Consider the following 24,102-nt stretch of genomic DNA (forward strand, 5'->3'; position numbering starts at 1 on the left):
CGATAGAGGAAGATCATTCTTCATTAAAGGGTATATGAGTAGCTGTGTTCCCCTGCTAGAACTTCCAAACAAGCTCTCAACTAACCTTTTATGTGGAGGATCTGATTGTTGTTTAACTGGAAGATTCCCAACTGTCAGGCTTTTCTCTTGAGATGGCATTTAAAGAAGTATCTAACCTCCTTACTAGAGGGTAAAAGCCTTATTACTATTTGGTAGAGAGGGCAACTGGAAATCTCACAAAATTTTAACAAATTCTTACAATTTTGTCACAATACAGTCCCACCATAAACAATCCCTGACACCTAGGATAAGGATTTAACCTCTCTAGACAACAAGTGGAGAGGAGAGACTAAATGGAGAAGACAGCATCAGCTGCCCAGCAGTTCAGGATTGGGTAGGAGAGTTTAACTGATTCTAAAACTGAGATTCAATAAATGCTCTTATTTACAGCATCACTTATGCCTCCACTTATAGACGTTCTTAGCATCTTTAATTCCCACTAATTCCTGGGTTCTGCAGTATGATTCAGCCTTACTCTTGGGCTCCTATCAGGATAGGCTATATAGCAGAGGTTGGCAAACTTTTTCTCAAAAAGTCAGATAGTGAATATTTTAGGTTCCTAAGCACTATGATCTCTTTCGCAACTACTTAGCTCTATCATTGTAGTACCAAAGGATGATAGCCAACACATAAAGGAATGGGTGTGACTGTGCTCCAATAAAACTTATTTACAAAAACAGGTAATAATCTTGCAGGCCATAGTTTGAAGATCTCTAAGCTAAAGGTTTCTAAGGTCTGCAAAATTATTACAGACCCACCTGTTTTCTAGTTTTCAAAATTTTGTTCTCTTTCTCTTTGCCTTTCTCTTATTGTCTATGGTTCTAAGTCTTCTTGATATCAGTTTAGTGGGATTTTGAGAATGAGTAGAGGAAAATTGAGGTGCCAACATAATATAACTTTTTGAAGTATGGGTTATTGAAAAAAAAAAAACCTCCCAGAATTTTCATTAGAAATACACTGTAGATACAGATCAATTAGGAAAGAACTGACATCTTTACTACATTGATTCATCCAATACTATAAAAATGATATATCCTTATATTTATTTTGATCTTGTTTTATCAGTAATGTTTGGTAGTTTTCTTTTTAGAGGTAATTCATATCTGTCCTTACATGTATCCTTAGTATGTAATATAAGATAGCCTTGAAAGAAAAGAAAAAAAAAAAAAGGATAGCCATGGAAGTATAGTGCTCACATCTCCTTGAAGAGAACGCACTATGGGGAGCACAACTGACTGACAGCCCACGGTTCCACTTCATTGGTTCCACTAATATATTTTCTCCAAGGCTATCCCAGTCAATGCCTGAGAACATCAGGGTATTGTAATAGTACTGGCCAATTTCTACCTCATACAGGATTCCTCTGTTTACCTTCTGTTCAGGGATTCCCCACTGGTCTGGCTTAGATTTTTTTCAGAGTTGCGTTCCTGAATTGCTTCCTACCCAGCCATTCTCTCTCTCCCTTCCCACACGTCAGGTTCATATCTATTCCTATCTATTCCTACTCCTTTCAAGATATTTCTCCAAATAAATTTCTTGTACATATCTTGTTTTTGTGTCTGCCTCTTGAAGAACAAACAAATGGTGGCTTTTTATACTATTATAAATGGTATCTTTAATTTCATTTGCAAATTTTTTATTGTGTTTATATAAGTACAATTGGTTTCTGTATTATGACTTTACTAGCTTGCACATTCACAAACATGCCATCTGTAGGAAATTAAAATTTTATTTGTTCCTTCCTAATCTTTTAACTTCCTTTTTTTGTCACTTTGTTTCACCATTACATGTTAAATGAAAAACATGTCCATCCCCACAATGTTAAATGAAAATGCTAACAGCTGACATCCTTTTTTGTTTCTGATCGCAGGGGGAATAATTCCAATATTTCACTATTAAGTGCTAATAAATGTGTTAAAAGATACTTATTATTAGATTAAGGAAGTGTCCTTCTAACCTTAAATGAGTGTTGAATTCGATTAACTGATTCTTGTGCAAACATTGAGTAGATTCGTATACAGGCAGTCTTCACTTTACAAGGTACTGTGTAAATGAAACCTTATGTATACCAGATCTATAGCCTCACTTTGTACAGTTCTATCATAGATTATTTTATATTGCTCAGTAATAAATTCCGCAAACTTAGTGGCAGATCTGGGCTCTTTTCTGGATGCTTTGGGGAAAAAAATCTACTTCTAAGCTCATTTAGGTAGTTGGTGAAACCCAATTTCTTACATAGGACTGAAGTCACTATTTTCTTGCTGGTTATTGGTGAAGGGTCACTCCTAGCTAATAAAGGTCACTTCCAGGTCCTTTGCATGTTATCTCTGTGTTCAAACCAGCAATAGTGCATCAAATCCTTTTTGTGCTTCAACTTTCTCTGATATCCTGTTCCACTACCAGCCAGAGAAAACTCTGTTTCTAAAGTGCTCATTTGATTAGGTTATACCCACTTATTAAAGCTGACTGATTAGTAAGTAACCTTAAGGACATCTGTAAAATACCTTTTGACAGATAATATAACATAATCATAGGAGTAACACCAGGGAGCAAATCTTGGAATTCCGATATCACAAGTGAGATGAGATCAAATGAGATCAAATCTCAGTTACCTTGAAACCTTGCAAAATAAATAATTTGTTCAAATAAGGTTATTTGTTCAAATTATGTAAAAATTTCAGTTAACCTGATACTGGGCAAAGTGAGGAATGCCTGAGGTGTTCCCCCATATTCTGTTAATGTGATTAATTTTCTAATGATAAACTAATTTTGTATTCTAAGAATAAACCTATGTTGGCTATAGAATCTTATCCTCTATATATCACTAGATATGATTTTCTAATATTTTATTTAAGATTTTTAGATGTATATTCATAAGAATGGCCTACCATTATCTTTTTTGTAATGCCCTTGTCAGGTTTTGGTATTAATGCTAAACTGACCTCTCAAAACAAAATGGAAAGTATTGTCTCTTACTCTCTGGAAAAATTGCATAAGATGGTATATAATATTCTTCAAATGTACACAGTAATTCACCAGTAAAGTTATCTAGAACTAAAGACTCTTTGGGGCAGGGATTTTAATCATGTATTCGATTTCTTCAAAGTATAGAGGACTATTTACCATTTTTATTTCTTCTTCTGTCAATGTGAAAATTATATTTCATTAAGAAATGTGTCCACTTCATCCAAATTATTTGGCATAAAGTTGTTCACTGTATTCTTTTTAATGTCTGTAGGCCTGTAGCAATGTCTTCTTTTTCATTTTTTATCATCAAATTAAAAGAAAGAAAGAAAGAAAGAAAGAAAGAAAGAAAGAAAGAAAGAAAGAGAAAGAAAGAAAGGAAGAGGAAGGGGAAGGGAGGGGAGAGGTAAGTAAGGGAAAGGAAGGGAAAAGAAAAATTACATGACTCTAATCAATAGATACAGAAAAAACATTTAACAAAATTCAACACCTATTCATGATAAAAATTCACAGAAAGCTAGGAATAAAGGAGAACTCCCTCAACTTGATAAATAATATCTACCAAAAATCGTTATAGCTAACATCATATTTAAAAGTACAAAACTAGAAGTGGTCCCACTAAGATGAGGTCCAAGACAAGGATGTCCTCTCAGCACTTCTTTTCAACATTTGTACTGGAAGTTCCAACTAATGCAACAGGATAAGAAAAGGAAATTGAAGGTATACAGATTGAGGAAGAAGGAAAAAATTGCCTTTATTTCCAAATGATGGCCTATGTAGAAAATCTCAAAGAACTGACAAAACAAAACAAAAACACCCTCCTGACACTAACAAGCAATTATAGCAAGTTTGAAAGATACAAGGTTAATGCATAAAACTCATTCACCTTCTGATTTACCAACAATGAAAAAGTAAAACAAAATACCATACATTAGCACCCATGAAAATGAAATATTTTGGTTCAAATCTAACAAATACGTACATGATCTATTTGAGGAAAACTACATGCAATCTTCTGATGAACAAAATCAAAGAAGAATTAAATAAATGACAGATTTAATGTTTCATAGACAGGAAAATTCACTATTGTCAAGATTTCAGTTCATCCTAACTTATCTATAGAATCAATGCAAACACAATCAAAATCCCAGAAGATCATTTTGTGGATATCTACAAATTGATTTTAAAGTTTCCACTGACAGGCAAAAAACCCAGACTCAGTAACACAATATTGAAGAACAAAATCCCAGAAGATCATTTTGTGGATATCTACAAATTGATTTTAAAGTTTCCACTGACAGGCAAAAAACCCAGACTCAGTAACACAATATTGAAGAACAAAAAAAAGGACCAACACTACACAACTTTAAAATTACTATAAAGCTACAATAATCAAGACAGGGTGGTATTAGCAAAAGAATAGATAAATAGACCAATGGAACAGAATAGAAAGCTCAGAAATAGACATAGATAAATACAGTCAACTAATCTTTGACAAAGGAGCAAAGGCAATAAAATGGAACAAAGATAGCCATTTCAAGAAATTATGCTGGAACATCTATTTGCAAAACATAAATAAATGAATCTAGTACAAACCTTATTACTTCTTTCAGGAAAATAACTCAAAATGGATCTATGACCTAAATATAAAATGTAAAACTATAAAAGTCTTACAAGATAGAACATTGGAGAAAACCTAGATGACCTCGGGTACGGCAATGCTTTTTTAGCTACAACACCAAAACACAATCCATGAAAGAACAAACTGATAAGCTTGATTTCATTAAAATTAAAAACTTCTGCAAAAGACAAAGACAAGAGAATGACAAGCTGTAGACTAGGATAAACTATTACAAAAGACATACCTGATAAAGGACAGTTTTCCAAAATTAACAAAGAATTCTTAAAATTCAACAATAAGAAAACAATATAGTTTTAAAAAGGGCCAGATAACTTGAGACACTTAACCAAAAAAGGTATACAGATGGAATATAAACATGAAAAAATGTTCCACATCATATACAAATCAGTAAAATGCAAATTAAAATAACAAGAAGATACTACTACACATCTATTAGAGTAGCCAAAATCTGTAACAATGATAACACCAAATGATGGCGAAGAAGTGAGGCACCAGAAATCCTCATTCATTGCTGGTGGGTATTCAAAATGGTACAGCCACTTTGGAAAACAGTTTGGAAGTTTCTTATAAAACTAAACTAACTCCTACTATACAATCCTGCAATCATGCTCCTTGGTATTTATCCAAAGGTGTTGCAAACTTAGGTCCACACAAAAACCTGTACACGGATGTTTATTGCAGCTTTATTCATAGTTGTCAAAATTGGAAGTAACCAAGATGTTCTCCAGAAGGGGAATGGATAAAGAAACAGGTACATCCAGACAATGGAATATTATTCAGCTCTAAAAACAAATGAGTTTATCAAGTAATGAAAATATATGGAGAAACCTTAAATGCACGTCACTAAGTGAAAGAAGTCAATCTGAAATGTCTACATACTGGATGATTGCAACTATAGATATTCTGCTAGAGGTAAAACTATGGAGACAATGAAAAAATCAGTGGTTGCCAGGGGTTAGAGATGGGAAGAGGCATAAATAGGCAGAGTACAAAGGATTTACAGAGGCAGAGAAAATGTACTATACAAATCAATAATGATGATACATGCCATTATAAATGTGTCCAACCCATAGAATACATAACACCAAGAGTGTATTATAATGTAAACTATAGACTTTGGGTAATCACTATCTGTCAATTTAGTAAATTCATCAATTTTAACAAAAGTACCACTCTGGTGGGGAATGTTTGTAATGGGAGAGGCTATAAATGGGGAGAGGCTGGGAGTATATTAGGAAACTCTATACCTACTGTTTAATATTGATTAATTCATTTAAACTGTTCTAAAATAAAATAAAGTCTTACTGAAAAAAAAACCTAAAAGGTATCAAGAAAACGATAAAAGGCATACAAGACCAATGAACTAGAAGTAGACAAGTTTAGAAATGCAACGATGGGACTCAAAAAATAACCAGAATTTTAAAACTCATTTTAGAAATAAATACTAAACTAGAAAGAGCATAATGAACAGAACAGAAAATGCCCTAAGAGAAATAGAAGATGAAAACAGATAGTTTAAAAATTAAAAAGAAATAAAATCATTAGAAAAGAAACTAATAATACACTATGATAACACTAAGTATCTATTCAACAATTATTTTAAATATTTATCTCCAATCTAAAAACAAAACAAAAACCTGAAACAAATTTTAACTTTATTAAATATGCTTACAGTTGATAGTAGTTTATGTATAACAATTCTGAACTAGTTTGTGTCTATAAGAATTAAGCTAATGAGTAAAATTATTGATAATATTGGCAACCAAAAGCCACATGGTAGAACAAGGAAAGTACAATGTGAATGAAAAAGGCAGGGCAGAACCACCTGTGTTGGATTACCATTAAAGGTATCAACATGAATTCATGATCTAAAAAATAAACCATTCTCTACCCAGCCTGTCAAAATGACCTAGGAATCATGACACTCTAGTAGCAATGAACATATCCAATTCTCAGATACTGGTCTCCAAACACAATTCCCTCCTAAAAAGACCAGGGCTCTTAAGAAAATATTATAGGAAGAAAAATAAGAAGAGCACAGAATTTGGGATATCTTAACAGAACTTGACATTTGCAAATTTCCACATTCAGTTTCATTTCTTTACAAGTAACCACAAATATCCAACACATAACAGCTGCCTGCCATTGGATACATATCCTAACCTTGCAACCAAGTTTAAATTCTTAATGCTTCATCTATAAAATAGAAAATACAGGACAAATTTAAAAGATCTGCTGTATTAAATGATTTAAAGTGGATTGAAGTATGTAATATAGTACTTCACATATACTACACATTCAATAAATGTTTCCTACTTTTTCCGTTATTTTATCTTTTTTACATCCCAAGGACGTAGCAAATAATCCTCCCTATTACCTCAATATAGCCGCCCTTACTTAGATTTAGTAGGCTGACAACCTGATCATAATATTTCACTTTAAGAATAAAAATGTACCTCCCTGAGACTTCTGGGAAAACAAGAAAACACCCACATTAGTATAAATTACCCAGAAAACAACCTAAAGATTGGCAGAACAAACTCTCCACAGCAAAATGTAGAGAAGTGGCCAAAAAGAAGAGGGTAGGAAGGGAACAGATGTGCTTGGGAGCCAAACTGACCAGCAGAGCAGTCCAAGCAAGGGAGGGATGCCACCATTTCCCTTCCCCACTCCACACTCTAGATACAGGGACACTTATGAGAACCAGTGCAGCCTGAACATTTTCCACCTAGTTTGTTAACAGTGTGTACTGCCCCTGCACTCTTCTACAGACCTACCCCCCCAGAAATTTTCTGAGGTGGCTGTAGGTCCCCTCCCACAGCAGATTAGCTGGGACCTTGCTAACACACCCTGCACTCTCCTGCAGACCCTCTATATCCAACACACCCTTGGCAAGAGTGCTCAAAGCAGTGCCACAACCATGACACTGTGCAAGCAAACCTGACAGGGGTCAGCACCACCTTAAAGTGACTCCTGCCTCAGGGAGAAGGGAAAAAAACCACATACACACCAGTTCGACTACAGCCTCAGCAGTGGGCTGGGGGCAGACATCTGGTCTGACTGCAGGCTCCACTCACCAACAGAACCTTCTCAGGGGACAACACAGGGAAACCATCCTGTAGTTCAGAGCTCCCACAGCTCTGTCAAATCCCTGGTCTGACTCAACTCAAACCTAAGACAGCCCCAGACTGGCCCAAACAACAAAGACCAAATTCTGCCCCCAACAGGCAGAGAGCCATTGCAGATGACTGAACTGAAGGCAAATGAGGGTCAGACACAACAGTAGGATGCATGCAAAACACATAGGAGACACCCTGGAAGTGCCAAGTTCTAGTGAACAGGGGACATTGCACTGTAGGGTACTATAGGACCTCTTCTTCATAAAGCCTCTACTTTCAAAAGCAGATGTGGCTGACTTTCCTAACACATAGAAATAGACACAGAGGGTTAGATGAAATGAGGAGATAGAGGAATATGACCCAAATGGAACAACAGGACAAATCAGAGCAAAAGAGCTAAATGAAATGGAGATAAGCAATATTCTTAATAGAGAATTTAAAGTAATGGTCATAAAAGATACTCACTGGACCTGGGAAAAGAGTGGAGGACCTCAGTGAGACCCTCAACAAAGATATAAAAAAAGATATAAGAAACATAAAAAAGAACCAATCAGAAATTAAGAACTCAGTAACTGAAATTAAAAATACACTACATGGAATAAATACTAGATTAGAGGAAGCAGAAGAAAGGATCAGCAACTTGGAGGACAGAGTAATGGAAAGCCAACAAGCTGAACAGGAGAGAGGGAAAAATAACAAAAAATGAAAATAGGCTAAGGGAATTCAGTGACACCATCAAGCGTAATAACATTCACACTATAGGGATCCCAGAAAGAGAAAAGAAAGAAAAGGGGGTAGAAAATTTATTTGAAGAAATAATAGCTGAAAACTTCCCAAATCTGGAGAAGGAAACAGAAATCCAGATCCAGGAGGCACAGAGAGCTCCCAACAAAATCAACTCAAAGAACCCCGTATATAAAGTGGCAAAAAGTAGCAATAAAGAGAGAATTTTAAAAGCAGCAAGAGAAAAGAAATAGTTACATACAAGGGAAATCCCATAAGTCTGTTAGCTGACTGTTTCAGCAGAAACTTTGCAGGACAGAATAAAGTGGCATTAAAGGAAAAAAAAATCTGCAACAAGGAATACTCTATCCAGCAAGGCTATCATTCAAAATAGAAAGAGAGATAAAGAATATCTCAGGCAAACAAAAGTTAAAGAAATTCATCACCATTAAACTGGTCTTATATGAAATGTTAAAGGGGACTCTTTGAGCGGAAAGGAAAGACCATAAGCGGAGTAAGAAAAGGAGGAAGCAAAAAATCAGTAAAATTAACTCTATCAACAAAAGTCAGTCAAGGGATTCACAAAACAAAAGGATGTAAAGTAAGACAACATATACATTAAAAGTTGGAGGGGGGAGGAGCAAAAATTTCGTCCTTTTAGAATGGGTTCAAACTTAAGTAACCCATCAACTTAATATAGACTGCTATATGCATAAGATGTTATATATAAACCTAATGGTAACTACAAATCAAAAACTGGTAATAGATATGCAAAAAATAAAGAGAAAGGATTCCAGGTATATCACTAAAGAAAGCCAACCAACAGTGAGGTAAGAGCAAGAGAAGAAAGGAACAGAGAAGAACTATAAAAACAACAGTATAATAAGTAACAAAATGGCAGTAAGTAAATACATATCAATAAATACTTTGAATGTTAAACGACTAAATATTCCAATCAAAAGACAAAGGGTGACAGAATGGATAAAAAAGCAACGCCCATCTAAATGTTCCCATCTATATCATTTTAGACCTACAGACACAGGCAGATTAAAAGTGAAGGTATGGAAAGCATTTGTCATGCAAATGGATGTGAAAAGAAAGCTGGGGTGGCAATACTTACATCGGACAAAATAAACCATAAAACAAAGACTGTAAGAAAAGACAAAGAAGGACACTACATAATCATAAAGGAAACAATCCAACAAGAAGATATAACAATTGTAAATATTTATGCACCCAACATGGGAGCACCCAAATACATAAAGCAGCTAATAACAAAAATAAAGGAAGTAATCAATAATACAATAATATTAAGAGGACTTTAACACTCTACTTACATCAATGGATAGATCATCCAAACAGAAAATCAACAAGGAAATAGTAGCTTTGAATGTCACATTGGACCAGATGAATCTAACAGATACATTCAGAATATTCTATCCTAAAATAGGAGAATACAGTCTTTTCAAGTGCACTTGGAACATTTTCCAGAATAAATCAAATGTTTTGCTACAAAACAAGTCTCAACAAATTCAAAAAAAACTGAAGTCATACCATGCATCTTTTTCTGACCACAACACTATGCAACTAGAAATCAACCACAAGAAGAAATCTGGAAAGAACATAAATAGATGGCGGTTAAATAAAATGCTACTGAACAATGAATGGGTCAACCAAGTAATCAAAGACAAAATAAAAAATACATGGAAACAACTAAAAATGAAAACAAATAGATCCAAAACCTTTGGGATGCAGTAATAGCTGTTCTAAGACAGTTTATAGCAACACAGACCTACCTCAAAAGGAAAAAAAAATCTCAAATAAAGAACTTAATTTTCGGGGCGCCTGGGTGGCACAGCGGTTGAGCGTCTGCCTTCGGCTCAGGGCGTGATCCCAGCGTTATGGGATCGAGCCCCACATCGGGCTCCTCCGCTGTGAGCCTGCTTCTTCCTCTCCCACTCCCTCTGCTTGTGTTCCCTCTCTCGCTGGCTGTCTCTCTGTCAAATAAATAAATAAAATCTTAAAAAAAAAAAAAAGAACTTAATTTTCACCTAAAGGAGCTAGAGAAAAAAAAAACAAACAAAACCCAAGAGAAGTAGAAGAAAGGAAATAATAAAAATTAGAACTGAAATACATGAAATAGAAACTTAAAAACACAAAAGAACAGAGCAATGAAACCAAGAATTGATCCTTTGAAAAGATCAACAAAACTGTTAAACTCTCAGCCAGACTTATGGGGGGGGATTCAAATATACAAAATCAGAAATGAAAGAGGACAAGTAATAACCAACACCCAGAAACACAAAGGACTGCAAGAGAACATTATGAAAAAGTATATGACAACAAATTGGACAATCTTCAAGAAATGGATAAATTCCTAGAATCTCATAACTTCCCAAAACTGAATCAAGAAGAAATAGAAAATTTGAACAGATGATTGCCAGCAATGAAATTGAATCAGTAATTTAAAAACTCACAACAACAAAAGTCTAAGACCAGATGGCTTCACAGGTGAATTCCACCAAACATGTAAAGAAGAGTTAATACCTATTCTTCACAAACTATCCCAAAAAACAGAAGTGGAAGAAAAACTTCCAATTTATTCTATGAGACCACCATTACCTTGATACCAAAACCAGATAAAAACACCACAAAAAAGAGAACTACAGGTTGATATCTCTGAATTGAAAAAAGTATTCACACCATCACGTTGGATTTATTGCTGGGATGCAGGAGTGGTTCAATATTTGCAAATCAGTCAATGTAATAAATCACATCAACAAGAGAAAGGATAAAAAACATATCATTTCAACAGATGCAGAAAAAGCATTTGACAACGTACAACATCCATTCATGATAAAAAAAAAAAAACCCTCACAAAGTAGGTTTAGAGGGACTATACCTCAACATAATAAATGCCATAAGAGAAAACCCAATGGCTAACATCATACCGAATGGTGAGAAACTGACAGATTTCCTCCTAAGATCAGGAACAGAGTAAGGACGCCACTCCCACCACTTTTATTCACCATAGTACTGGAAGCCCTAGACACAGCAATCAAATAAGAAAAATAAATAAAAGCCATCCCAATTGGTAAGAAAGAGGTAAAACTTTCACTATTCACAGATGACATGAGACTATATATATAGAAAACCCTAAAGACCACCAAAAACTAGATCAAAGACTACTAGAACTGATGAATAAATTCAGTAAGGTCACAGGATACAAAATCAAAATACAGAAATCCACTGCGTTCTATACACTAATAATGCAGTATAGAATGAGAAATTAAGAAAACAATCCCATTTACAATGCACCAAAAATAATAATATATCCAGCAATAAACTTAAGGACGTAAAAGACCAGTACCCTGAAAACTATAAAGCATTGATGAAAGAAATTGAAGATGACACAAACAAATGGAAAGATAATCCATACTCATGGATTGGGGAAACAAATATTCTTAAAACGTCATTACTACCCAAAACAATTTACAGATTTAATGTAATCCCTATCAAAATGCCAACAGCATTTTTCACAGAACTAAAACAAACAACCCTAAAATTTGTATGGAACCACAAAAGACCTCAAATAGGCAGAGCAATCTTGAAAAAGAAAAACAACACTGGAGGAATCACAATCTCAGATTTCAAGATATACTACAAAGTTGCACTAATCAAAACTCTAGTACTGACACAGAAATAGACACAGAGATCAATGGAAAATAAACCCACAATTATATGGTCAATTAATTTTCAGCAAAGCAGTAAAGGATATGCAATGCGAAAAAGTCTCTTCAACAAATGGTGTTAGGAAAACTGGACAGTTATGTGTCAAAGAATGAAACTACCACTTTTTTACACCAGACACAAAAATAAACTAAAAACTAAAGACCTAAATGTGAGACCTGCAACCATAAAAATCTTAGAAAAGAGCATAGGCAGCAATATCTCTAACATTGGCCATAGCAACATTTTTCTCAATCTGTCTCCTGAGGCAAGGGAAACAAAAGCAAAAATAAACTGTTCAGACTTCATCAAAATAAAAATCTACACAGCAAAGGAAACCATCAATAAAACAAAAGACAACCTGCTGAATGGGAGAAGATACTTGCAAGTGACATATCCAGTAAAGGTTCACTATCCAAAATATATAAAGAACTTAGAAAACTCAACACCCAAAATACAAATAATTCAATTAAAAATGGGCAGAAGATATGAACAGACATTTCTCCAAAGAAGACATTCAGAGGGCAGACACATGAAAAGATGCTCAACATTACTTATCATCAGGGAAATGCAAATCAAAACTACAATGAAATATCACCTAAACCTGTCAAAATGGCTAAAATCAGGGGCACATTGGTGGCTCAGTTGTTAAGCATCTGCCTTCATCTCAAGTCATGATCCCAGCATTCTAGGACTGAGCCCCTCATTGGGCTCCCTGCTCAGTGGGAAGCCTGCTTCTCCCTCTCCCACTCCCCCGTTTGTGTTTCCTCTCTCACTGCCTCTCTCTCTGTCAAATAGATAAAGAATAAAAATATTTAAAAAATTAAAAAAGAGAATGGCTAAAATCAAAAACACAAGAAACAAGTGTTGGTGAAGATATGGAGAAAAAAGAACCCTCGTGCACTGTTGGTAGGAACGCAAACTAGTACAGCCACTGTGGAAAACAGATTGGAGCTTGCTCAAAAAATTAAAATTAGAATTACCATGTGATCCAGTAATTGCACTACTGGGTATTTACCCAAAGAGTACGAAAACACTAATCTGAAACACCCCTATGTTTACTACAGCAATATTTACATTAGCCAAATTATGAAAGCAACCCAAGTGTCTATTGATAAATGAATGAATAAAGTAAAAGTGGTGTGTGTATACACACCACACACACACACACACACAGTATTACTCAGCCATAAAAAAGAATGAAATCTTGCCATCTACATACACAACATGGATGGATCTAGAAGGCATAATGCTAAGGGAAACAAGTCAGTCAGACAAAGACAAATACCATATAATTTCACTGGTATGTAGAATTTAGGAAACAAAGAAAAAAAAGACAAATCAAGAAACAGACTCTTAACTACAAAGAAGAAACTGATGGTTACCAGAGGGGAGTTGAGGGGGTGGGTGAAATAAGTGAAGGGGATTAAGAGTACACTTATGATAAGCACTGAGTAATTTGTATAATGGTTGAAGCACTGTATTGTGCACCTGAAACTGACTTAACACCGTTATGTTAAATTATACTGAAACTAAAATATTTTTTTTTATTAATAATGATTTTTTATTATATTATGTTAGTCACCATACAGTACATCCCCGGTTTTCGATGTAAGGCTCGATGATTCATTAGTTGTGTATAACACCCAGTGCACCATGCAATATGTGCCCTCCTTACTACCCATCACCGGTCTATCCCATTCCCCCACCCCCCTCCCCTCTGTAGCCCTCAGTTTGTTTCTCATAGTCCATATGAAACTAAAATATTTTTAAAAATTAAAAAGTGTACCTCTCTTGCTCTGTTTCATCGATATTGTAAGTACCATTACTTTAAAAGGTAATAGCATTAATCATAACAGTTTTCTAAATTTAGGCAGTATATGATATTTCAACTCTGTACATAAAATTTCAAGCTGTTTAAGGAACAGTTTTCAAGCATGGTGCAAAGTATTTGGGTGTGGGGAGATATCTCTCATGGCTGGAAATAGACATATGAGAGGACTAATCATTTGTACTTTTAGGTTGGGGGAATCCATAGGCACTCGCAGAGCAGCTTTGTGTGTTGCCCAGTTCCTTTCTGTTTTCACTTTCCCATAGATGAATCCAGACACACTTTTCTGATTCTAGCTTCCACAATCTATTTATATATTTATCAACTGAGCAAACTATGTTTTGAGCACCTAACATATGTCAAGCACTCTGTTATATACTAGAGATAGAGAATGTATAATACATCTGGAGATAGAGATAATTATACAGACAACTGTAATATAGCATGTTAAGTGCTCATGATAATGACAGTGTAGGGGCAAATATCCCAGCCATTTGCCTAAACAAAATGGGAACAACTGGAGGATTTTAAGATGTTGAATGAAATTAGATGAATATTTTTGAAAGATCACTATGTGTATGCTGTTGCAAATATAATTAGAAGGGAATAAGAATCAAAAAAGGAAAAAAAAGAATATGTATCTCATGGAGTCAAATAATGCAGAAAGCACAAGTTATAACAACAACGGTGATGTTGAAAATATAGCAGCTAATAAGAATTGCTATGCTTTATATTCATGATTTTAATTCCCACAAGCAAAGAGTGAAATAAGTCCTGCTTTTAGCCCCTGCTTTCTACCATTCAACATATGAGGAAAGTAATGGGCCTAATTGGACAGCATTTTAAAGAGAAAAATAATTCACATCAGTCTGCCTTGAGCCACTGTGCTCTATTATTATTACTGATGTCTCTTTCCACAAAGCTCATTCAAATTCTGTTCACTCATGCTAAATTTTCAGAAATTATTTCCATGCATAAGGTTTTTGTTTCATGTTACATGAATATTAGAGGAAATCTTGATTCTAAGAGAGAAAAACTCAATCTCAGGGGCATAAACTAAAGACAAGTCCCTTTAATTAGATGTTTATTTCATGTAAAATGCATACTAAACTTAAATGGAACATACAAAATAGATATAATATTTTAAATAAACATATACCTGTCAGAAACTGTCTGAACTTTCTCATATCTTTTATTCCAAATCATTTTATGTGCCCTAACTTGTGAGCCCACTCTCTCTTGCACTTTGACTTTGGTTTGAAAAGCATATGGGACCTCTTCCTTGGAAGTTGCAGGTACTATATTATGGTCAGTTTTGCTACTTGTCCCTCATACTTATTTCTCTTTATCAGGGCTATTGCAATCTGTGATTTAGCACATCCAGTTCAATGGAGGAGAATATTTTCTCAGCCTAACCACAGAATGTTGAGTATCATTTCAGTGAAACTTCCTGATCTTGCTTTCTCAGGGAATGCCCATTGCCCAACTTTAGATCTATTTAATCCTACCTAATCTCATTTCTGTCTTCTGAACTCTGCCATTTAGCAGTAGAGAGTAACTATATGAGAATACTTATTTATTTTTTTCATATGTTTGATGTTTGGCGCAACTAATATAAATAAATTGATGGCAGAGTATCCTACCTTATCTCCCCAATTACAATGTTGAGAGATTCTTGCAAGAAAAGTTTTCCTCTATTTGCAAATGCCAGCCATTGGAAAGGAATACAGGAAACAGAGAGAGGAAAAAACAACTAACCAAAGGATATGTAGATTGATGTGGTAGCAGATATTTCAGCAAAATTATCTTCCCATCCCCCCAAAATATGTAATCTTTACATATTTCATGATTTGTATTCCTATTGTATCCCATTATATAGTACACAGCTTATATTTCTATTAAATCTCATTATATGAGAGAAATTCAATATTTTCACTGATATTTTTAAGTTTAATAACAGAAACCTATCTGCATTAAACAATGATTAATAAGAACGTTATTGATTAGCTATTTATATGGTGAATTTAAAATAAAAAATAAAAGTATCAGTTTAGATTATGCTAAATATTATAATATTGCCATAGAGTATGTGGTATTTTCCTTAAAACTAGTTCAAATAGTCTATGAAATACCATTTAGATAGAGAATACAAAAATGTATATTATTGCAAAATTGCCTTTTTATCACTGATTTTCTTATTATCTTATTTTAATATTCAAATAGTAAAGAAAGAAAACATACCTCATGTTTTTCCGAACTAAGAAACCACGTATCCATCTCTGAACAATCAAAACCGGTGAATTATGAGCCAGAATTTCATTAATTTTTGAAATAATGTGTTTGATATTATTAAGCTCATCATCATAGGTCGATCCCTGTGTAAAGAAAATATATTTAATATTTATATTTCATGAAAGTATTTCCAAGGGACATTTTAAAATTGCTAGTCTAATAATATAAACTATTAAAATGTTCACAAGTGTCTTGTAGGCATAACAGTTAAATAATAAATACATTTTCATATCTATTTCATTAGATCATAATATCAAGAATTAGTAGCACAAAATAATTTCAATTTTCTACACAAAATGCAAGACCCCTGATGATAAATTTATTCATTCTAGATTCTTTTCGCAATCTGATACTATAAATACAAAATTTTGACCATAATCATGTTGATCTTTAAACGGTGGTGGCATGAATAGGTATCCAATGAAACTCTAATAGTATTCTGTGGTTTCCTATAGGAAACTGACATATGTTGGAATCACAGAATAATTTACAATAGTTCAAAATTTTGTTGCAGCTTAACTAGAATGTTGGACACTTTTATTATGATACAGCTCACTCCCCTGGAGAGAAATATTCTATAGTGCCTTTAAAGAAATTATCTCTAAGATCTCTGTTCCTGCAAAATTTTAGATTTGGGATCATATACTCCCTACATCCCACTGATCATTTGGCTAGAAATAAAGATACTTTATTTATGTTTTATATGTAAGGATTATACATTAAAAACCTAAATTTTATATTGTTTGTAAGGCACCTACCCTGAAAATTACCAACCCCATCACTTCATGTCCCCTTTTCTGCCTACACACTCAATCAGCTATGTACTGCCAGGAAAAAAAAAATCACAAAGCCTTGCAAATTAGTGCTATTTTATATTTACAAACATTCATTGCTAATTAGCAAATGCTTTACTTGGTCCTGGCTTGCTTCCATTTCCAACAGGAGCTATTGCAAGTGTTCAGTACTGTTCTCAATACTCTTTAAGCCTTTTCCCTAGCACTCCCTAAACATCTCTTCACAGAGGAAACAGGGCCATCAAGTCTGAACTCCATTAACTAACTCTCCTCCATTATTACCTAAATTTAACTATATTCCCATTTAATTATATTCCTACCTATTCTGAGTAGAAATGCCTTCTATTCAATCTCAAAACAAGAAATACTTCCCTTCCTGTCCAAGATAGGCACTCCATTGCTGTTAAGTCCCATCTCTCTCTGTTTCACTATTATCTTCTACTGTCAGTTCCCATCTTTAAAATGCACCCATATAAACAACCACACTTATCCCAACCCTCCATCCTTTGCATTTAACTTTCATTAAGAGGCCAAATTCTTGAGATAGAATTTCATATTTGCTGTCCCTACCTTCTCCTTTTCTGTATCTCAATTCACTGGATTTTACCCCTACCAACGTATTTGATACTTTTACATTGGATATTCCTCCTTCAAATACTTCCCTCAGCTTCCGTAAACCACTCCTCCTAGTTTTTCTGTAACTCCTGTTTATTTCTGGTCTTTTTAAATACCTAGCCACACCCTGCCTGATGTCACATTGAAAGGATTTTCTCCACCTGTCTCTTCTCAATCTGAACACATTGTCCAGGTCATTGTACCTAATTCATAGCTTCAGTACTTACCTACTAGAAGGGCACCAATGGGTATTAAGTAATATGGAGGAAGGGTGTTTCTTTGGAATATACCATTTTCTGAAACAAAGGGGTGAGGAGATTGCCTAACCTTTCCTGTTTTCTAGGATCACAGGGCTCAAGTAAACCTCAAGATTGTCAAATATGACAAATGAGTGCGGCAAAGGATAATATTATAGAAGGATACTGAACTCAGATCAATGTCAAGAAAGGCTTCTTGGAGGAAAGAATTGAATCTCCAAAAGAGTAAGACAGTGAGATAAGTAATTGAGAAAGGCAGATTCCCAGATTTCTGTCATTAGGCCTGAACTCTCTATTGAGCTAAAGAACAGTATGATCAAACCGACAGCCAGTTAAATTCAGCTTTCCCAAACATGAATCTTCCTTCTCAAACTGCTTTCTCATATGCTCTTAATAAATGGTACTAGTGCCCATACTCAGAAATTCTGGAACCACCCTAAGCTCTCTTTTTTCTTATGCTTCTTTATACTCAAATGTTTCTAGATCCTATATATTCAATATCTCCATATCTGTCTGACTTCTCCCTTTTCTTCTAATTTCTGCCATTGCTTTATTGCATATCTTTATCACTTCCTTAGCTTGCTAAAAATGTCCTGATATCTGATATAATCCCCATTCCCCCACTCCCTTTGAATCATAATATGCACTATTGCTAGAGTGAACTTTCCACAATGCAAATCTGATCATATGGCATCCCTGCTTAATATATTTCATGGGCACATCACTGAAAGATCAGTTACACATTTCTTGATTTGGAACACAAAATTCTTGATCTAGGCCCTTTCTACCTCAATCTCATCTCCCTTCACCCTACATAAGCTACTTTCCTCAATGGCAATATCCAACCACTTATACCCATGAAAATTGCCTGATAATCACACCTCAATCCTTTTTACAGATACCATTCCAGTTTCTTGACTGCCTTTCACAATTACTTATCTCACTATCTTACTCTTTTGGAGATTCAATTCTTTCCTCCAAGAAGCCTTTCTTGACATTGATCTGAGTTCAATATCCTTCTATAATATTTTCCTTTGCCGCACTCATTTGTCATATTTGACAATCTTGAGTTTTACCTGAGCCCTGTGATCCTAGAAAACAGGAGAGGTTAAGCAATCCCCTCACCCCTTTGTTTCAGAAAATGGTATATTCCAAAGAAACACCCTTCCTCCATATTACTTAATACCCATTGGTGCCCTTCTAGTTTACCTGTGACAAAGACCTGATACAGACTCTCTAAATTCCCATTTACCTTTTAATGATTAAACTGCTTTGTCCCCACTGATCAATCGGAACAAATCAAACTTTGGTTAAGATCCTCTCCTTCCCCCAGGCCCCTGAACTTTTGCCCACCTGCAGCCTGAGCTACCACATAACCCTCCTTTAACGGCCTCTCCTGAGATAGGCAGCTCTCAAGATAAAACATTCCCAGATCTACGGTCAGATCATGTCACTCCCCTTCATCCCACTTACCCATACCAGTTCTTTCCAGTCTTATTTACTCTTCCCAAGAAAAGAAAAAAACCTTTTTTGACTAACCTTAATGATGTTTGAAGATTGCTGATCAATTAGAGCATTCCCCCTACTGCAACAGCAATAATCCTCTTGAACAAAGTCTCTCCTAAGCCTTCATTGGTCTTTTATTTGACAAGTTTATGCTATGACACAATTATTGTTCTATCCTTCCCATTTGCGACATAAACTCACTAAGTTTAATACAGCTTTCTTTATCCTGTAACTCTAGACTAAGAAAACTACTGGTTTGTAACTGGTATTCAATTATTAGTTGACTAGTAAATCACTAAGTAATGGTAACTTATCCATTGTGATATTTGGTCTCCAAGTTTGATTTGACATTGTCAACCTATTTTTGTAATTCAACTCGTACTTGGCTGCAGTAACATCATATTCCTAATTTTTCTACCTTTGAAATTTTTATTTCTCAGTCTGTTTTGCTGGTTCCTTTTCATCTTCAAACTATTTAAATATTGGTGTAATTTAGGCTTGCTTTCTTTTTCATCTCTGCTAATTCTCCTCAAATGATCACCTTCTTTGCTAAATCTTACTATCTCATATATGCGGTTATCCACGTAGTTGTATCTCCTATTAGGAATTACGTCTTAAATTACAAATCTATAAAATAAAATTCCAATTCTATTTCTCTACTTACATGTCAAAAACTGAAATAATTGAAGTGCCTGGGTGGCGTAATCAGTTAAGCATCCAACTCTTGGTTTCAGCTCAGGTCATGATCTCAGGGTGTGAGATCGAGCTCAGCAGTCTGGCTCTATGCTCAGTGCAGTCTGGCTCTATGCTCAGTGCAGACTCAGCTTAAGGCTCTCATCTCCCTCTGCCCCCCCCCTTCATGCTCTTTCTAAAATAAATAAATAAATCTTATTTTTTAAAAAAAGGGGAGGGCACCTGGGTGGCTCAGCCCATTGAAGCTCTGACTCTTGGTTTTGGCTCAAGTCCTGATCTCAGTGTTGAAATCCAGTCCTGCGTTGGCTCTGCACTCAGCGTGGAGTCTCCTTGAGATTCTCTCTCCCTCTCCCTCTGCGCTTTCCCCTGCTCGCACTCTCAAAATAAATAAATGAAATCTTAAAAAAAAAAAACTGAAATAATTATCTCACCCATTTGAAAATATCCCCAATCCATACCTCATACTGCATTACATACGTAGTCACTTACACTATTCTTCACCTTGTCATCTAAGAAATAAATCCACATTCCTTTCCCCCTTCCCTTTACCATCCAATAAATTCACTGATTTCTATCAAATAAATATCTCTTCAATCTGTTCCCTATAAACTATACCCTCTACCAATTTACAAATTGATAGGGCCCACCCCTCACTAATTTCTTTATATTCAATTTCCCCCACTTCAAAATTACGGAATATATGATAGTTACTCTAGTACGAAAATTGGATCATGCTAAAGTGTTAAATATTTTCCCAAGATCTTAAAAGATAAAGCCTCGTCTCCCTAGTATCACACATAATATCCTTTGCCATAATAATCTTATTTTTGTCTCCAGTATCATTTGACATGCCCAACCATGTATTCTAAACTATAACACTAAATTACTTCTTGTCAGTTGATTATGCCAAGCTCTAGCCCTACCCCTGTGCCTTTGCAAATGCTTTTCATTCTGCCTCACTTGTACACCTGCCAACACCTCAATTTGCCTTATGATTTATATTAAAAATACCACCTGAAGTATACTTTGCTTTTTCCTTCTTCCATGAGCAGAAAGTTGAACTTCAAAGATTTTTTAAAGAACATATATGTAGTTCTTTCACAGATTTTGCTCCATACTAAGATCCATGACATTTGGAAAAAAATTATTTTTTGGTCATTATTTCCCCTTAATTTGCTATATTTTCTCTATTAAAATTCCTATTCATGTATACTAGATACCCTGGAACTCACCTCCATGTTTTATATTTTTTTTCTCATCACTTTCATGTATATATTCTCAGTTTGTTAAAGCTATTCTGTCAAAGGCCAACTTTCTCATATTGAGTTTTCTACTACCTTTTCAACTACTCCAGTTAAGTTATGTAGCTGAGACTAAGCTCGTTTCTGAAGTTCCTGACTGCCCTATCACAGAGGAGTCCTGCCTCATACCAGTTTGCTATTCATTGTTACCCTGCCTGTACTAAGACTTGTTTAAAAAGAAAACCACAGACCCAAGATAGTCACTTATGCCAGGCCAAGTCACCAAACTGAGGGCTTAATACCTAACCTATAGTTGCAACCTCCACCAGAAATGCAGATTTAACCAGTCAGCAATTTTCTAGTCAGCACCAATGAGGTCATCTGTCACATGGGCCTTCCTCAAACCCCAGAGGAAGATGAGGTAAATCTACCTAATAAGACCCTCTGCCTGTTCTTGTACTTAGGGAAAGGTGAACTTGCCTGGAACAATCCTTTCTTTCTTTTTGCTAATAACGTCTTTGCCCCACCCTACTTCCTATAAAAGCCTTCCATTTTGTACAACTCCTCCTTGGAGCTCCTGTCTACTTGCTAAAGGGGATGCTGAACTGATTCAAGAGTCACTTAATAAAGCCAACTAGATCTTCAAATATACTTAGTTGAATTTTGTTTTTTACCAAGCCTTTACATGAAATTTATTCTGTGACTTGTAACAATGGATCCTATCTGCCACTGTTCCACTACTACCCTTGACAAATAAAAGGATTTGCAGAATCTCTTCTCCTTCATATTGTTTGCTTATACATATCACGAATAATGGCATAAAGCCAGGCAGAACTAGTTTCTACCTTTGACTTCGTCCCATCTTCACTGTATCTGAAAAAACAATCTTCACTATGATTAAAAGTACTTTTATAAAATAATCTTTTATTTAAATGTTACCCTTTATGGGTTTCTAGAATAGATGTGATTTCCTCTAATCCTTATGTTTCTTTGTTCATTGCATTTGGGTTCATGGTGTGTGTGTGTGTGTGTGTGTGTGTGTGTGTGTGTGTGTGTGTGTGTGTTGTGTGTTCAGGATAGCAAAATATGCCACCCCAAAATATCACTGTAAGAGTTCAAGATGTGCCTCCCTAAAATGTACCCCTGTGGCATATGGATTATTTTGAGTAGTAGGCACTTAAAAAACAGCAAAGTGAAGGAGAGGCTTATGCCAAACCTCCAGTATCTAACTGAAAGACAGATCCTTCAAAGGCCATTCAATTATCATAAATCCACTCCCCAGGAGTTTCAACAACAAGAGAGATAGACTTTTATCACAAAAGAGGAGGTCAGAAGGAGAAAAAAGTAGGAGAGATTACCGCATACAGAAGATCATTGTCACAAACTCCCATCATTCTTCTAAGGACCTATTTTTCTTTCCTAAAAATCATTTCCTTTCTCATAAGAGGGCTACATCCTCCCTCCCCTTTCCCTATTAATGCTACTTAAGCATGAATTCTAAGCTATCTCAGGGAGTTACTAATTTTCTCCCTGGCTATCTCCCATGTATAAATGAGAGATATACATGTTAATAAACTTGTTTATTTTTCTCTTATTAATTTGCATTTTATTACAAAGGTCTCAGCCAAGAATTCAAGATAGTAGGGGGAAAATTCTTTTTCCTCCCCTAAAGTAGCTTGGGACTATGGAGGTTGAATGCATAGGAAAGAAGTGAGGGAAGAATACGAAAGGGAATTTAGATGACTAGGCTTAAAAGTGGTCCTGGTCAGATGCTATAGTTGTCACCAGCAGAGAACCATTAAGCTCATACTGCAGTTTACAGCAATGAGTCCCACTTACTGCCAAAGCATGAATAATTCCTTCTCTTTAAAGTGAGAAACAGAATAATCATCAGTTGTGGGCAAGGTTAGTTCCAGAGAACAAGTAACCTCTAGACAATAAGCTTTCTGATGTCCTAAAACAATTATCTTGTAAAATGCCAATAAAGATATTGCTTCAAACTTGTACAAATGCCATAAACCATTTGCTATCTGAGGACAAATGGATGAATCCTGTTTGTAAGGGAAAGTAATGCATTTCCTCCACTAGAGGAGTGATGACCCTGGAGAAAAACTGCCTGGGTTTAAATCCCAGTTCCACCACTTACTAGCTATGTGTTCTAGGGTAAGGAACCTCTCTCTCCCCTGTTCATCTATAAGACAGAGACAACAATGGTACTACCTCGTTGGGTTCTGAAAGAATATTTGTAAGGCACTTAGAACAGAGGCCCAAACATTTCAAGCATCCAAGGAATGTTATCTGCCAACAGTTTTACAGTCATACTTAAAATGATACATAGTTTTAGAGTTTACGTAAAAAGCATTTCTATATTCATTATTTGATACACAAAAATTAGTCTAAAGGAATTTACTAAGAAATTATCCAAACTAACACAATGAAAATTATGAAATCAATAAATTAACTATGAAAGATAATTAGTACTAATATTTTCAATCCAATAAAGGGAATTAGGGTATTACAGTAAAAGTTTCACAAAGAACAACATATGCTTACGCAAAAAAAATTTCAACAATCAAGAAAACAGATGGCATGAGACAGAAATATCTGTACTCTACAGCTTGCTATTGTAACCCTAG

The 24,102-nt window shown here is 35.2% G+C and overlaps 1 protein-coding gene across 1 annotated transcript in view; it reads right to left on the minus strand.

Moving 5' to 3' along the window:
* Positions 1-24,102, minus strand: part of LRRIQ3 (leucine rich repeats and IQ motif containing 3) — a 172,677-nt gene that overhangs the window by 112,544 nt on the left and 36,031 nt on the right. The window contains exon 4 of the mRNA XM_045802018.2: positions 16,310-16,443. Within this exon, the coding sequence (XP_045657974.2) occupies positions 16,310-16,443 (134 nt within the window). The remainder of the gene's footprint in view (positions 1-16,309; positions 16,444-24,102) is intronic.

This window comes from Ursus americanus, chromosome 12 (assembly GCF_024610735.1).
Source record: "Ursus americanus isolate L20-20 chromosome 12, mUrsAme1.1.p, whole genome shotgun sequence".
Classification (NCBI taxonomy): Eukaryota; Metazoa; Chordata; class Mammalia; order Carnivora; family Ursidae; genus Ursus; species Ursus americanus.